Genomic DNA, 16,613 nt, shown 5'->3' on the forward strand with positions numbered 1-16,613 from the left:
GCTGAGGTTCGTGAGGGGCGGTGGGGGACCTCTCACCGGGGTAGTGGGTTGAAGGAGGGGTCTACTGGAGATAGGAGGCCGAGAAGAGTGTTTTAGGGAAGAAAGGGTTAGGCTGGGTTTGGTGGAGGAGTGGTCTGGAGCAGCGAAAGCGGAGAAAATAAGGGTCTGTTAGGTTACTGGGCTTCACTGTGGAAGAGTAGAAAAAGTTAAGGGAGAGGTGGAGTTGGAGCAGCTTCCCAGGTGAGGAGACGGCAGCGAGAGGGGAAGGAGCGCTGCAGAGGTGGGATTGAGTGCATGAGACAACGAGGTAAAAATAGTGGAGAAATCTGGTGAATTAAGCCTGGTTGTGTTTCTGTGGTGTGAAGGGAGAAGGAGGCAGTTTAGGTAGAAGAAAGCATGGACAGAAGCGAGGGAGTGCAAGAGGATGTTAGAAGAAAGAGAAGAGCCAGGAAAACAGTGGAAAAGAGGAAATGGAAGCAAAATCCAGTGTTCTGGGATGTAGAGTACATAAAATAACAAATCGGGGAAGTGAAAGATTACTTTTCAACAATGCTTGTTGTTCTGTCAGCCAGAATCGTCCATCACATCTGGTACACTCATATAGCAGGGTGCCAGAGCCAAACCTGTAGATCCTTCCAAGGAAGGACAGCATAGCGGGCAGTGGGGGCTCTCTGTGGCTGCACACAAGTAAACTGAGTCTGGCAGTCCTTTGTGGTCACCTGGACATCTAAGTTATTTTTTAATTAAACCTTTCTGGTTTATCTTTGGTATAATGAATTTTATCTTAATACATGTAAGCTAAACTGTCTGTTCATCATTAAAGAAAAATCTGAGATTTGATTTAAGGAACTGGTGCCACATCCATATGTAGGGAACATAGGGGTGGTTTAGGTTTCAGTGCCGTACTCTGCCTACTGCAGCCCCAGCCTGGAGAGACTGACCTCTCCTTGGGGAGAAATGCTGATTAATTCCTGGCTATCCATGTCTTATAACTAGAAGCCTGAAAAGGTGTAGCAGAAAACCAGCAGTCCCATGTAGCTTTAATTTGTTTAGAGTTTATATTATCTGTTCTTAAAACCGGGACTATCTCTGTGGTACTGCTGGTCTCGGTGTAGTTGTTGGAGTGTTTGTGTGACATGTAGCTGGGGAGTCAAGTTCAGATCACAACAAGCAACTTTTATCTTCAGCAAGATCTTTGTGGTCAGCCCTGATAGCACCTAGTCATAGTATTTATGTTCAGGGTCAAGATGCAGAATCAGTTACAGCTGGTTTAGTCATTGTTTTCCAAATACTTTATCTCATAGACAAAACTATAGGAAGAAGCTTGTGAAATGTTTTTTAGAGTTTTCGGACTGTTCCTGTCTGGCCTTTGTGTGTGTGGTACCCGCTATCTTGAACTGGGGAGGAGTGACCAGGCTCTAGGAAGCTGAAGTTGTGTAGACTTGTTGTGAGCTTTGTTGCGCAGCTGCCAGAGGATTTACGGCGGTGAACTGCAGTTGCAGCAATGAGATGTGGCTCATTTCACTTCCGAATTCATCTCTCCAAAGGCCTGCCTCGTTGTGTATTTGAGGTTAAATTGCCATAGGCTCCCAAGCCTTTTTCTTTTTGTTTGTTTCTTTGTTTTTAAATAATTTACTACTTTGGGGTTGTTCTTTTTAAAATCATTCTTTTGTTTTAACAAGTCCTTCTTTGCCTCATTTAGACACTGAGGATGCCAGTGAAACTGACCTGGCGAAACATGAGGAAGAGGACTTTGTAGAAATGAAAGAACAGTAAGTAACACTTGCTAATGAAAAGTAAGGTGATGTTCTGGTTGTTAGGTTGATTGGTTTGTTTTCATAAAACTTTGCAATGTTTTGGGCCAAGATTACAGTTTTTAAGTGTGTGGCCCAATGTAATAGCCGATGAAACCATACGCTTTTATTTCTTCTCTGTGAGTTAATTTCTCTGTTCTGTTTGGTATGTATTCAAGAGATTTTGTGCTGCTGCTGTTCTGGGCAAAGAAGTAGGTACGAGTTTTCTGGAAGTGACTGAGTTTTGCTGTGAATGAAGCTCACTGCAGACAGCTCCTTTAACTAAAATAAAGCCTGTTAAAATCCTTTCAGCTACAGAATACTCATCTCATCCGAGAAGATGAGCTTTTTGGAGACTTGAAATAGTTTCACTTGGTGTTGAGGTGTATTTGCAGCATTTTGTGGTTTTGCTTACTGGCAGAGACATGTCTTTATACAGGTCAGGAAAGCCTGTGTTAAACCACAGAGACGTGATAAAGGAAATGCAAGTTTGTGACAGCCCCAGGAATAAACTTTGTGGTGGCTTTTTTTTTGTTTTTTAATGTCAAGATTTACGTGAGGAAATGCCTTGTAAATAGGGAACTAATACACAAATACCAAGACCTGGCAAAGAGGCAGAATGATTCTGATGTCAGGTTTCTGGTATCAGTTGGTCTAAATGTCACTTGAGGTTTCAACATTAAAAAAAACAACAACAAGATTCTTTTTTTACTCTGAACTGTTCCGTAAAATAATTTTTTTAGGTGCACTGTAAAACCAATGGGGTGGCAGAGGTTTTAGACAGAATGATAACCTTTCATTCCCATTATATTCTTTTAGTTGTTGTTTGTTTCTTCCCTGCAGTTTTTCTGAAAAGTTTGGTTTTTAATTCTGTGTAATGTGCTGTAACCTTACACAGATGGTGAAATCACCTAGGTCTGCTTGTTTTTCAAAGTAAAGTTGTGTGCTCTCCATCTTTTCAGGATGTATCAGGACAAACTGGCATCTCTTAAGAGGCAATTACAACAGCTGCAGGAAGGTAAGCTTTGAAGGTGGCTTTTTTTTTAATTTCCTAAACAATTTTCAGCACTTTATTAAGGTCATAGGAGGATGTGGGTTTTTAAAGATGGCAGCAGCATCCTTCCCTGAGTGTTGGCTCTCGGCCATGCTGCAGAGTGAGAAATGTCAGCAGCTTTCCATCCTTTTTCACTCTGAACACTTGTAGTTAAGCCTCTCTGTTACTGAAGCATTTCTTGAAGGGAGTAGTCCTCTTTCTGCAAAAAAAACAACAGAGGATGTGCTTATCAAAACAAGCAAACCAGAACTGTAGTTTTCTGACTCCACATACTGGTATTTGTGTTTCCAGTGGTGTATGGCTCCTTGAGAAAAATGTAATACTTGGAATAAAAATAATTCCAGTGTGAATTCACAATTTTTCACCTAGGTACTCTTCAGGAATATCAGAAAAGAATGAAAAAGTTGGACCAGCAGTACAAAGAGAGGATCCGAAATGCAGGTAGGCTGAATTTCGTTTTAAACCACTGCATACAAGAATTTTGGGATTTTATAGCACCTGCAGACAAACAGTGGTAATTCTGTCCTTTAAAGAAAAGGAACTTCTCGGAGGAAACAATTCTTCTGCTTCTGAGAGTATAGGGTAGGTTTTCTGAGAGTACCTGAAGCATGACGAGATCTATCTTCATTTCCATTTTAGGAGCAAAGGCACGAGTTAATTTTTCAAGTGCCTTGCTCTCAGCCCTTCTGGGCAGCCTTTAGTCTGTTACTGCAGAGAATTGGCTTGGAAATCACCTCTGTTCGCTTGCCTTCCTGCTGTCTTGTTCTCTTCCTGGATGCTGAAGCAAGGCCTTTTATAGAAGCTGTTATGTGGAAATAGGAAAGGGAGCAGTTGGATAAATCCTGTGACGCCTGGGCCGTTACTCTGGGAAACGCGACGGAGAGGCAGTGGCAGTTGTACAGGGGCTGACTTACTCCAGCCTTGGAATTATCTAAATTGTGTCTTTCTCAAAGTGCTTTGGGGTGGTGAAGGATTTGCTTGAGGAATTGAAGTCAGTTTGAACTACTTCTTGGTAACGGGAGTCTTTCGAGAGAAATTTCATATACACTAGAGCTGCGTTCTGGCAATTTTGGGTTGTTTTGATAAAATGAAGTTTTAACTGCAAACTCGTGTGTCTGGCTGGCGAAGAGCGATGCTGCAGCAACGTGTTTCTTCCACAGGAGGGCAGATGGTGATAACTTTCAGATCTATGATCAAAAATCCAACTGCCTAGTACTACCACAGGAAGAGGGATCTTTTATGTTTATCCTTCCCATGTTGAAGTGGTGTTTTTCCTGGGTTTTTCTGGTGGTATTTTTTCTATTTTTTAATTTTTTTTTTTATTTTTCTAGAACTCAGAGATATTAAAGCAACACTTTCGATTTACCTGTGTTTGATTACTTCCATAATACTGTTTCCATGCTCAAACAAAAGTTGTGGCTTTTATTTGTTTGGGTTTTTTTCTAATTGGGTCATTATCATCTTTGGTATCTATTTAATTGTTTCTGAAATGGTTGAAGAAGGCCCAGCAGTACAGTGTTGCTACTAGTCTTCTCTGCAACATATTTGAAACCTGTCTTTATGGAACTCATTTCAGATGTTGCCAAAGCTTAATATGCTGATGAAATGTGGTAACTTGAGGACTGCTCAGGTGCTTTAGTTTGCTTTTTATGCCACCATCCTGAGGAAGACTTTGTTTTGGGCATTATGTCCTTCAGGAAACACAAGAAGGGTCCCATCCTGCTTCCTTTCAGGTTTATAGGAATTGCACAAACGTGAGTAGCAGGACTGTGTCACACCCCAAAGTCCGTTTGCCTCATCCATAGGTCTGACTTGAACCTACTCATCGCCCTGTGTTAGAACTTCACCTTCTGTAGAAAGTGTCAGTTATTAACAATGTATTTCTGTGGAGTTTTTTTATAATTACTTTCAGGTAAAACCGTGAAGTTGCCCAACATCAGATGCTTTTAAGATTCAGCTGTGCTGTCTTATCTAGACGGTGCTTTTCCCAAAAAGGTTGGGCTATGTCATCCTTGAGGTCCCTTCCAACCTGATATTCTGTGAGTCTGAGGAAGGAGAGCAGAGGTTGGCTGAATACATGCGCTGTTTTCTCCCTCTCTGGCTTGGCTGCAACATTCAGTGACTTAAAATGTTTGGGAGGTCGTTTTGTGCGTCTTTGAGGATAATAAATTAAGTCTATCTTGTTTTTTCAGAACTGTTCCTCCAGCTGGAGGTAAGTATTCTTAATTTATTAAAATATATGTTAACTATATATATTAACCTCCTGTTTCATCAGCTAGTACTTGTTGCTGTTTTTCCAGAAGACTTAAAGAAATTTTCTTTCTCTAGCTAGCATTGTTACACTTGAGATTTAGCACAGGCTACTTACTGTTGATATTACTTCAAGTAACTTCTGGACTTTGTCATTAAAGTAGAATTAAAATAAATTAAAATTTCCTTTTAAAGAAAGAGATTAAAAGAGCAGTTGGTCTGTTGTATTCATTTGGCTTTTTTAAAAAGGTTGTTTAAGGTGATAAATGATAGTGCTGGTTATAAATCCGACGAGCTTTCTGCTATAGGCTGTTATGCAACATTAAATGTTTTAAAAGTGATTAATTTTTTTGCCAGTGTAGTACCGCTTACTTATTTTAGATGGTTTTCTGTTGCTTTGAATATTGCTAATCTTTAGAACGGGCTGCAGTTTTAAACTGGAAAGCTAATCAATACAGCAGTTGGAAGAAGCTGTTGTGATACCATTAACTTGAGTCCTGGGTTCCTTAGTTAACCTATTTTTTTTTAATTTTGGTTTGCATTAGACAGATCAGGTGGAAAAAAATTACGTCAAGGAAAAGAAAGCGGCAGCAAAGGAGTTTGAAGATAAGAAAATTGAGCTCAAGGAAAATTTGATAGCTGAGTTGGAAGAGAAAAAGAAGATGATTGAGAATGAAAAGCTAACCATGGAGTTAACGGGAGGTAAAAACTAGATGGGCACCCATCGCTTCTCCTGACTGCTTGGAAAAAAAAGGTAGAAAAGTAGCATTGCTGGTTTATACAGACAGCTCCCGTGAGGGCTTTAAAGCTTTCTAAGTGCTGAGAGACACAGTTCCTAACAGAACGGTGTGACCTGAGTTCCCGACAGATGAACGGGAACAGTGCCGGTGGCGCAGTGGGGCGGGCGAGCTCCCTCGTACAGGGGAAGGGGCTGCTTTAAGGCCCTGTGACCTGCCAGTAAAACTAGTGAGAGATGCTGCAATATTGACCTCACGGACGGTGCCAGGTTGTAATAGGTGGTCTAAGAGTTGAAGAAAAGCAAACAATAAAGGTGGAAATCCACTCCTTAAAGCCAGAAAAGTAGATTTGTGACCTGCCTTTGTGACCAGACTCTGGAAAATGGATGTTAAATGGACAGTTTATTTTGTGAGACCATTTGGTAGCCTTGGTGCCTCAGTGGAGCTGAGGGTCTGCTTCACAAATTTTTTCGCTATGATAACGAACCAGAAGTCTGATTGATTCTCTCATAAAGAGCAACTCCCTCGCTTCACGGACAGATAATGTTGGTTGAGTTGCGGAGGCCTGGCCGTTTTAGGCTTTTTATATCTTTCTGGCACAGTATCTACAGAAATTATGTAAGCTAATAATTTAATTAGTGTTCAGAAGTGAGAATTAAAACCTGATTGGACATATTCAGGAGTGCTCTTGGCTTTGTACATGCTGTTAGGGCTAATCAGGTCTGGGAAACAGCTGGAGCTATGCTGTTTCCTCAATTTTTTTTTGTTTATATTTTTGGTTTTGAATTATGAAGTCACATCAGATCTTGCAAAATGTGCCCTGGCCTTAAATTCCTGATATTGTATGCCTGTGTCTGTTCACTACTAAGCCAGGGTCCAATATCAACCCTGTAAGCAGATTTTCAGTATTGTCGGGAGCATTGCAGGTTCAGTAGGTTGGGATAGTTGCCTCCTGCTCTGGAGCGTTGGTTCTTAACTATTAAGCCTCGTGCAAGTCTGTTTTTCAGGTTAAATCTGTTGGTGCTTTAGCAGCTCTTCAGAATTTCCTTTATGACGTTTTCACACATCTCTCTCGCATCTTAGTTTTTCAAATGTTGAACAGTAAACATGACTCTCAAACTCCTCTTTTTTTTTTTCCTCAAATGCTTGTGTGGTGCTGACTTGTGACAACTTTAAGATACTAAGAAGGAGGAATTTTGTCTCTCTGCCTTACGTTTTAAGCAGTGTAATGTGATGACTCATTTGCAACTAATTTTTGAAAAGGAGAGAAAGCCTTCTTGCCTTGGCTTCAGCCAAGGGCTTATGTTCAGCACAGTAAGTTGGTTTTTAGTGTCCGCAGGGCTGTTAGTGCTCAGTCATTTTCAAATTCAGCCTCGAATCCTCGAGATAAGGTTTCCTTTGGCATACATGCAGTGGGTGGCACTTTGTATTTTTAAAGCTTTTATCATAATATTTGTTCCCTTGATGTGTAGCGTGATTATCCTTGTTCACCCTTGAGATGAAGAAGTAATTTAGTGTATTTTGAACGCGAGGAGCTGCTCAGGTTTTAGCAACTAGAGGGAGCCCAGGAGGCTTAAGTGGTACCCAGGCTGTGGTTCGGGTGTACTGAAAGATGAGTGAATAACTCTCAGCATGTAGAAAGAGAGGTGAGATGATGTGTTTAGCATTTAAGATGTGGTTTCTTGGTTGCCAGTTCAAGATATCTTCATAAATTAAGGAAAGATCTGCGAGAGTTTTAAATAGTTAGTTAAGACTGCCTGTAGACATTCGGACTAACTGTAATTTTGGGTAATTATTGGTGATGAGACTTGTGTTTCAATTTTAACAGTGGTTTGTGGTTTTTTCTTTTTTTTTTCCCCAGTGTGTATGCTACAATTTGTTTCTTGTCAACTGCTGCTCTGCATGTTATTAATTAGGATCATTTAATTAATCATAATTAGATAATCTGAATTGAAAAACTATTTGTGTTTCACATTCCTCCAGCAGACTTCCCTGAATGCAGTAATTACCTGTATTCCTTTGACAAAGCTGTTTTTCCAGCTTGAAGCCAAGAAAAAGAGCAGAGCGGTTTGTTGGGAGCTGATGTTTTACGTGCTCTAACTATCCAAGTTTTGTTAAGCAGAGGATTCCGAATTTTGTCTTTTCAGTGATCTGTTCAAAAGCAGATAGCGTTAGCAGGGAAGAAATCTGCCCTGAATCCTCACAGCATCGTTGTGCTTGTTATCTGTACCTGCAGCAGCTGTCAAATGCCCCCAAACCAGCCGTGCTGCTTCCAGCTCACAACAGCCGTAACCGTGGCAGCGACCTCCTATGAAAGAGAACTCGTATTCACTGCCAGCAGTTCCTGCTTGTATGCTGGAAGCTATCGCACAAAAACTAAAAAAAAAATCCAATTTTCCGTATGAAAGAAGATGATTTTCCTCATATAGAAAGCTGCTGCTTCTTAGAGCTTTCCCTCTGGCCTTATCAGCTCTGCAACTTCGTTCCGTGCAGATTCGATGGAAGTGAAGCCCATTATGACAAGGAAACTGAGGCGACGACCAAATGATCCCGTTCCTATCCCAGACAAGAGGAGGAAACCTGCCCCTGATATCCTTTCACAGAGTCACACCAGGGCTATTGTACTGGAAGCCAGCGTGCTGCCTGCGTCTGTCCTGTTTTGTACAGGAGAGAAAACGAAATGAGGTGCCAGAATCAGGGTTTAATCTAGGAAATGCTGAAGCACAATTTGTCACGTGTAATGTGTGAGAAACTAAATATAACAAAACCAATCCTTGGAGATCCCTCACTTAAACTTCACAATGTTGTGAGATAAGTTCATTATTTATATCTTTTTTCAGTGAGAATAGTTTGAATTCTTCAGGCGATTTTTTTTTTTCCCTCAAAGGGAAAAACTTTAAAAGAACATTTTCTGTAAATGCTGAGGTAATTGATTCCAGAGATAGTAAATGGCTTTTTTACGTGAGCTAAAGCTTTTCTCATTTCTAGATATGACAAAACATTTGCCAGAAAGATAATATTTGTCATATCAAAGTAGTTTTTTCCATTTCTGATAAAGGCTTCAGATATTTAATCCAGAGAGGTGCATAGCAAAAGCGAGGAGTGCCAGATTTGTTCTTTAAATAAAAAAAGGTGAAAATCCATCTTGTTTTTATATGTAGTGAGAGAGAAACGTGTGTGTGATCCTTCTCTTCTGCCTTGGTGCATGTTCTTTAAAACTGCTTCTTGGGTTCTGGAAATATGGTTTAGCTCCTCTATGATGATGGACATTTTTTTATTTGTATATTAAGTTCACTTGGAAAGGAAGGCAGTGATATTTGCTTTGCGGAGGCTTTTTATTAGATTCCAAACTTGTATGGCTTGAATCAGATTAAATAAACCTTACCTTATGCTTCCGAGTGACTTGCCTTTTCTGAAGGCAATATCAGACCTTGAAGTTCTAGTTGATCGTGTGGGATGGTCACAAGCATCTCCAGTTGGAGATTCTGTTCATTCTCTCAGGAAAAAAGATAAATCTATTTATTAGTGCACCTCTCTCATTCGAAATAAATGAGTTCCATTGTGAACACGACCTACTAACTGGGCACGGTAAGGCAGCCACGGTGTGTAGCTCTGTCGGCCTTTGCTCGCTAGAGAGAGGGTTCAAGTCCATCAGAACCAAAATCCTTAAAATGCAGCCCGGCAATTGTTAACTTCAGTTTAACACTTTGAATACTTCTGACTTAACAGCTGCTGGGAAGAAGCACTGCAGATTAAATTACACAAAATTACAGTGGAGCTCTAATAGGCCTGTAGTGCACTAACATTCGTGTTCTGAGATTTTGATTTGGTTTTCAGGTGACTGGTAGGTTCTTATCCACACAAAGATGGGGGTTTTTGCCTCTGGCTTTATTTTCTGGTTTTGCTGAGTTCTACTTTTTGTGGAACTTTCCCCTCTTCTCCCTATCTCTCCCTGCTCACTGAGCTGCAGAATGATGAGTTTCTTTTCCTGGCTTTGGCTGGGATTTGGCTTCACTGCGCAAAATCTGAAGTGAGAAATGCAAGATGAAAACCACTGAAAGCGCTGCTGTTTGTCTCCATGCAGGAAATGTCAATGCGTTGAAGGTTTTTCATTGATGGTTACATCTGAAGTAGTTAAGATGATTTTGTTCTCTGTTTGCTGCTAAATAAATCTCTGTGGAGATGGACTGTATTAATTCATTTGACAAAAAAAAGCTCAAGTGTGACACTCATGAAAATCTTATGCAACTTTACAGAAACCTTTTGGGCTTATGTGTAGTCAAGTGAAATGTCATTGAGTTTTAATTTTTAGCCTTGCTTGTCAAGGGCTTATGAGAACCTTAATTCTGGATACCTCAGCTAAATTATTTGTTGACTGATGAGCAAATAATGGAGGACCTGAGAACACTGAATAAGGTAGGGATTATTGCTTGATTTGTGTTACTTTGTTTTAGAGTGAAAGTTAATGCTTTCCCCTGAACAGAGCTTTCTGTTTTATCTTCCTTTTTGAGATGTGCCACTACTTCATCCCAGTAGACTTTCCAAAGTAACATAATAAAAGATTTAGCAAGATGGTGTCTCCTCCCTTTTATTTTAATAGGTTTAATTAACCTAATTAAAATGACTGTCATCTAAAAACGTTACCTTTTGTCTGAACCAAGTGAGGAGCTATCGTAAGGAGTTTCTTCCTCAGCACGCCTGAGCGGATGTTAACATGTTTTTCTGTGAGATCACAGGCTTTTGTGGGCTGGAAACTTTCTATGTTTGTTTTTTTTTTCTCCCCGCTGTTGTAATACTTCAGCAAACTTGATAATACACAATATGTATGTTTATAGTTTTTCTACATTTGATTAACCTATTGCTTTCTTGCTAAACCCTTCAAGGCTTATCTAATTTCTTATAACAAAGGCTGCTCGTTAAGGCGTCTGGGGATGGTGGTGGAGCGTGGTTTTCATGCCAGCTGTTGAGGTGTTTCTAATGATTTATCTCCTGTATTTCATATGCCCTGAGAAATGTTGGATCATGGTCAAACGATAGTGTTGGATGAGTTTGGTTTTGACTCACTTTAGTGGATTGTCTCTATTATGGATTCTCTGAACTGAAGTTCAGTTTGTAGACTCGTAGCGTGTTACTGATTGTCTGCACCTTTGGTGTTCAGGGCGTGCTGGTCTGGTTATGTGTTACATGGCTTAAGAGTACATTTAAAAAAAGGAGCATTTACAGTAGGGCAAGTAAGACTGTCTGAAATGATTAGTGCGGATTTCTGTGGCCCGTGTCAGATCTCTAATGCTTTTTTTTTTTCCCTCTCTTTCCTTGTAGCTTAAGTCACCCAAGAGACCAGGTGAGTTAACAGTTGCTCACAGTCATGCTGTTATGAGTAAAGGATTTTATTGTAGACTGCTTGACTGTATAATTGACAACTGTGTGATTGTTTTGACTGTGTAATTGCTGTTCTTTGTGTAGCTGCGGTGGCAAATGAGTGCTGGGTGAAGGCTCTTCATCTGCTGTGAAGTTTGTCAGGGTTGGGAAGGAAGGAATGTGCGTCTTTGGTGGCTGAAACACTTGGGCATGGGGCAATCTAACTGTGTAAAGAGGTTTTTCCATTATATTCAGATGCATCTGGGCAGCTTCCCTGCCTGTCAGGTAGATGGAGGGATTGACAGCTCCGGGTGTTATGCCTTCAGCTCTCTGGGTGTATCTATGAACTTTATTTCAAGACAGAGTGGTGCCAAAGTAATTCTGACCCTATTTAACTACCATGGATTAGAATTAAAACAAAACCAAGGACATATTGTTTGTCACCTACCTTTTTTTCAGGTAAAAATTACATTTCCTGGGTATATATTTGTCCTATTAGAGGATACATTTCTGCGGGACACTTGAGCTTCTATATTTCTGTCATTATTTCTCCTTAACGCGACCTTACTAATTGCAGTTTTGCAGCCTGATGTGCTACGGTGTGACGGACACGTGCTGATGTCTAAACCCAGTCTCTCTTCTGTTCTCAGCCTCTCCCTCCTCTCCCGAGCACCTCCCGGCGACACCAGCGGAGTCTCCCGCGCAGCGGTTTGAAGCCCGGATAGAAGACGGAAAGCTCTACTATGACAAGAGATGGTAAGTCCTGCCAAATTCCTGTTTTAATCAGTCTCAGCGTTGTGTCGTGAGAAGACAAAGACTGTGGAAAGAGATTGCTTTGGTAAAAGAATTTGAGGACAAAATGAATTTTAGACAGGTTGGCCACTTTGTCCAAGGCCTAATCGTAGCAACTTCAGTAAATCACAAGTGATAATGGAGTGTTTAGACCTCACAGACTTTGACGAGTAGCTGCTGGCTCAAGTAAAATGAGACTTAAATCAGCATTCACAGTCCTGGCGTTCTGCTTTATAGAACACGAGCCCATCGTTCCACCAGGTGGCAGAAGAAATGTTGTGCACCAGCTGAGCAGGATGAAAAATGATTCTAATAAATCCAAATAACCTTTAAAGATCAAACCCACATGGGAGAAGCAACTTCAGAATGGCTGATTGGATTTAGCTCTGTTAAGTTTTATGGGCATGTAGCTGCACAAGGAAAATATTAAATTTTGCAGAGAAATCTTAGTAGGTCTTAAACTTAATCCGTGAGACATGCGAAACTGGATGATCAAGGGGGCAATCTAGTACTCCTTGAGCAGAAAGCAATTTGCAAATCGACTGCTTATTTGTGGCCTGCTTTGGTGTTCTGGTGGTAGAAAATAACAAGCAACAAGGTTGTCATTTTATCATGGAAAATGATGGGCCTCAAGCTTGTTTTCTGCACACATCCGTCTTGTACGGTCGGTCAGTTCTGCTCCTCTTCTGGCAGTGAAGATTCATCGAGGGGTCAGTGTATACAGCTCTGTGAACGCTGCTGCCTGGAGCTTGAATTTCTGTGAAGCATAAAGCAGGCGTAAACTGAACAGGTTACTTGTCATTTCGCGAATTCATGAAGTTCTTTTCCCTTTCATATTATTTTTGTGTGTGTGTGTGTAAAGTGACTATAGGGTTTATTTGGATGAATAAACTGTTCTTCAGAATTGTTAAGCAGGTGGAGTCCTGTGAGGTGTCACATCAGGGAGCCCAGAGGAGTCTCTCGAAAGCACAAGCTCTCTCTGAAAGTTGGGACCTAAGACACTAACATATTTTGGTCTCCCTCAGTTGAGTTGTCCTGGGGCCCAGCAGTTGCCTTTCTTGTCTTCCTTATTCTCAGACTGGTTTAGGTTACATCTTTCTGGATGTAACAATTCGGCTTAAGAGGTTTTTTTTGGTTGATATTAATAGTACTTGTGCGAAGAAGCTGGTATTTTAAAATAATGAAGTAACTCTTGATAGTGGGAGGGTAATTTTTTTGCTAAGGTGTGTTAAGGTTGCAGCTGCTGGCAGGCACCGACAGCTCTGGAGCAACTGCTCTCTCTGTTTTCTGACAGCAGCCATGAAAGACCAAAGACCATTATCTCAAAATAGTGAATGTTTAAGGCTAAAAATGGACTCCCTAAGGTGTTGCAGAGACATTTCACAAATGTGTCTCCAGAGTGTAGGTTGTTTCAAATGAGTGTGGAATTACACTTTTTTTTTTTTCTTTTATCCTTGGTCACTTTGTTCCGTGCCCCCACTGTAAGACTTTAAAACATGTATCGTTGTAAAACAACCCATGTTTTTGCTTTTAGCTTTGTCTGCATGCGATAATGCAGAGTGATTTCCTTCAATCTTCTGGTGGAGATGCAGCTGAAAAATCTTGGCCTTTCAGCAAAATATTTTGTAGCAGAAATGGAATTATTTCCGCTTGCCTCGCTTGTCGGTATTGTGATGTATTTGACCTCCTGCAAAAACAGGAGCTGTTTGGCACTTTCCCTCTCTTGAAAGGCAAGTTAAATTCCATTAAAGTTTTTGTCTGAAGTATTTTCCTTAGTTCTGCCCTGCCATTCTCCTGTGGGTATCTGCGCCAGGCTGCCGTGCCTTCCGCTGACCTGTCTCTGGGCGTGCACAGAGCATGAGACAGCCAAGACAACTCTTCAGTGAAAAAGTCCTGCACTAACTTCTTCCCTTGCCTTTACTGTGCACAGTTACCAACGCTGCACTGAGATTTTTATGTCTTAGTGAGATCTGGTTTGTAGTAGCTTATGATATTCCTTTATGTCAATTAATGGTCGTCTGGACTCAGTTAAACTGAGATTTTTTTGGCTCAGATCATTGCTGCTATTGCACGGCTCTGGGACTTGCTGACATCCATTCTGTTACAAAGAGGGAGAAAGAATAATGGTTGGGCACAAATGTCTAAAGGTTGTAAGATTAGGGTTTGGATTTTTTTGGGTTTTTTTTTGGTTGGAAGGCTGAAAGCTGACACTATCATTCTTGTTACTGGCAAGCAGTGTGAAAATCCGGAGTACGTGAGCCAGTAGGAAGAGATTGTGGAATAAACTATTGGAAGATTTCCATGTTTACAGTATGGTTATTGTAGGAATAACTGTAAAGATTATGCAAAGCCATAGGTTTTGACAAACAGCCAGTCGCCCTGAGTGGTGACTGAGGGAATCCTGGTGCGGTGATTCTGCAGCTTGGGCTGCCCAGCAAAATATGAAGTGCATCATGCCTGGGGGAAAGGTGGAAGTACAGTTATGCTTTTATAACTATAAAGCATTTTGAGGGCTCTCCTGATTAAGATTATTTGCTTACAAATAATCTGTTCCAGTCTAATTAGTTTGGCCTGTAGAAGTCTCCTAGACCGAATAAACAGAAACTGAGGAGTTTTGTCTGGCACGCTTTGCAGCGCTTCCTGGAAACATGGTCTGCAAAGAAGGCAAGACCATGAAATGAAGCAATTCAGAGTTCCAAATTTCAACTTGTTTACTTTGGTTTTCTTCATACTTTTTGCATAAAACATAGAGCATGACTGAAATATGCTCTAAAAGGGGAAAAAATGGATATGCTTTGACATAGTCTTCTCATGGGAGATAACACACAGCTTCTTACAGAGTCAGCTGCCCGTGACTTACCGTTTGGGTGTTCTCCCAAAATAAGGCACTGTTAGAAGTTGCAGTTCTCTGTTTAAACACCACACAGACTGCACCGATGGAGTGCAGTGGTGGTGCACTGATGAGCTGGTAGTGGGGAGTGTGCCTGACTTTTGAGTATCTGTGACTTGCTCTGTTGTATTTTATCAGGCCTGATAGGGAATCGTCTTCTGAAATCCATCCTGTGTCTGAGGTGCGAAAGGCCTAAGTTTGATGAACTCTTGAAGCAGGGGCTTCTTGTCAGTCAGCGTTCCCCTGTCTTGTGCCTCGGTGCTCTGCCCCTCCCTCCTTCAGATGTGAAAGTCTATTTTCAGTCATCTGCCTGCAGAATTGGATGTGAATTGGGCGAGCTTCATGCATTCGGAAGCATCATTTAAATGCAAAATGAGTGTGTGGAATGAGCCCCCGTGTTAGGTTGGTGAAGATGAAGATAGTGGCTTTGAAAATAAAGACAGGACTTCATATTTATCCAAATACTTGTGGAATCCTAGCTTTATCAGTCTTACTGCTGTTCCTTTTGTCAGTCTTTGGTCTGCTGATGGTTTCACGTGTTTTTTTTTTTGTTTTTTTTATTTTCTTTTTTGCAGGTACCACAAGAGCCAGGCTATTTACCTGGAGTCTAAAGAAAACACTAAGATCAGCTGCGTGATCAGCTCTGTGGGTGCCAATGAGGTAGTGGCTGCTTTGTGTTTCCTGGGAGCGGGGCAAACTGAGGGTCGGTGTAGGCAGGTCGATGTCTCACTAGTGAGGCACTAAGAGGAAATCGGTATTACTTTCCAAAATGATGTCTGGTGTCTAAATAAGCTGAATCCAAGATAAAAGTGAGTTGAGAGGTCTATTACTGAGATAGATCTGAGATAGGAAGAGACTTGTCCTTCTGCAAAGCATCATTCTGCATTTTGCACGTAGTAGTTTGGCACGCAGGAAAACTGGGGAGATCTGACAAAAAACCACCAAACCCCAAACAACAGAGGATAAGGAAAAAACGTTGTCATTAAATTTAGTTGTTACAAGGGGAGAAAATTCTTCGTACTAACCCGAGCCTGTGTGGTGTGAGGTCGGCCAGCAGCGTTCATCACCTGCTTGGGAGAGTCTTTTGTCTGAGCCAGTTTCCTTGTGGCCAGTGACTGAGGCTCAGAGAAGCAGCTGAAGAGAGGTGCGTGCCTCAAGTTGATGTCAATCTTGCTGCAGAATTCGGTTGCTGCTTGAGCAGTGCATTGGTTGGCTGAAGGGAGCTTGTTCTCTGCAGCTTCCAGACCCTTCAAGGAAAGACATGACAGGCTTGAATGCACTTCTCTTCAATCAGCCAATGAAATAACTTTAATTTGGTTTGGCAGCTAAGGGAAAATATATTTGATTTTCAACAAAATGAGTTGCATATGGGATATGCTTGGTATCACAACTGTTCTTGCAATAACAGTTGTTACGCTCAGCGGTTGGTTATTTATCCAAAGCAGTAGCAGTGTGCTAATGGATATGTTAAAAGACAGTACAGCTAATTTGATTAAGCTTATTGCTGGTAACTTGTAACGTTAAAACTCAATCTTCAGGGAGCATCTTACCTGAAACCATCAGGAAATGCAGTCTGTTAATTATTACTGCATTAATTCTGCTTTAAAAGAGGATAATAGGTTTAGTTTGGGGTTTGGGGGGTTTCCTTGGGAGGAGGCACGGCGCTCGTTGTCTCGGCAATGGTTCGTTGCAACGATATAAAGCCAAGGGAGAGAAACACTTCCTGGAATGCCGCAATG

The 16,613-nt window shown here is 41.2% G+C and overlaps 1 protein-coding gene across 1 annotated transcript in view; it reads left to right on the forward strand.

The window, feature by feature from the left end:
* Positions 1 to 1,702: 1,702 nt before the first annotated feature.
* SUDS3 (suppressor of defective silencing 3 homolog (S. cerevisiae)) overlaps positions 1,703 to 16,613 on the forward strand; it is a gene marked incomplete at its 5' end in the record, with an annotated part of 17,409 nt that continues 2,498 nt past the window's right edge. The window contains 10 exons of the mRNA XM_009864267.1: positions 1,703 to 1,772; positions 2,756 to 2,811; positions 3,217 to 3,288; positions 5,040 to 5,059; positions 5,643 to 5,799; positions 8,328 to 8,423; positions 10,189 to 10,250; positions 11,154 to 11,175; positions 11,843 to 11,948; positions 15,450 to 15,534. Coding sequence (XP_009862569.1) covers positions 1,703 to 1,772; positions 2,756 to 2,811; positions 3,217 to 3,288; positions 5,040 to 5,059; positions 5,643 to 5,799; positions 8,328 to 8,423; positions 10,189 to 10,250; positions 11,154 to 11,175; positions 11,843 to 11,948; positions 15,450 to 15,534 — 746 coding nt within the window. The remainder of the gene's footprint in view (positions 1,773 to 2,755; positions 2,812 to 3,216; positions 3,289 to 5,039; positions 5,060 to 5,642; positions 5,800 to 8,327; positions 8,424 to 10,188; positions 10,251 to 11,153; positions 11,176 to 11,842; positions 11,949 to 15,449; positions 15,535 to 16,613) is intronic.

This window comes from Apaloderma vittatum, unplaced genomic scaffold (assembly GCF_000703405.1).
Source record: "Apaloderma vittatum isolate BGI_N311 unplaced genomic scaffold, ASM70340v1 scaffold28172, whole genome shotgun sequence".
NCBI classification, from domain to species: Eukaryota; Metazoa; Chordata; class Aves; order Trogoniformes; family Trogonidae; genus Apaloderma; species Apaloderma vittatum.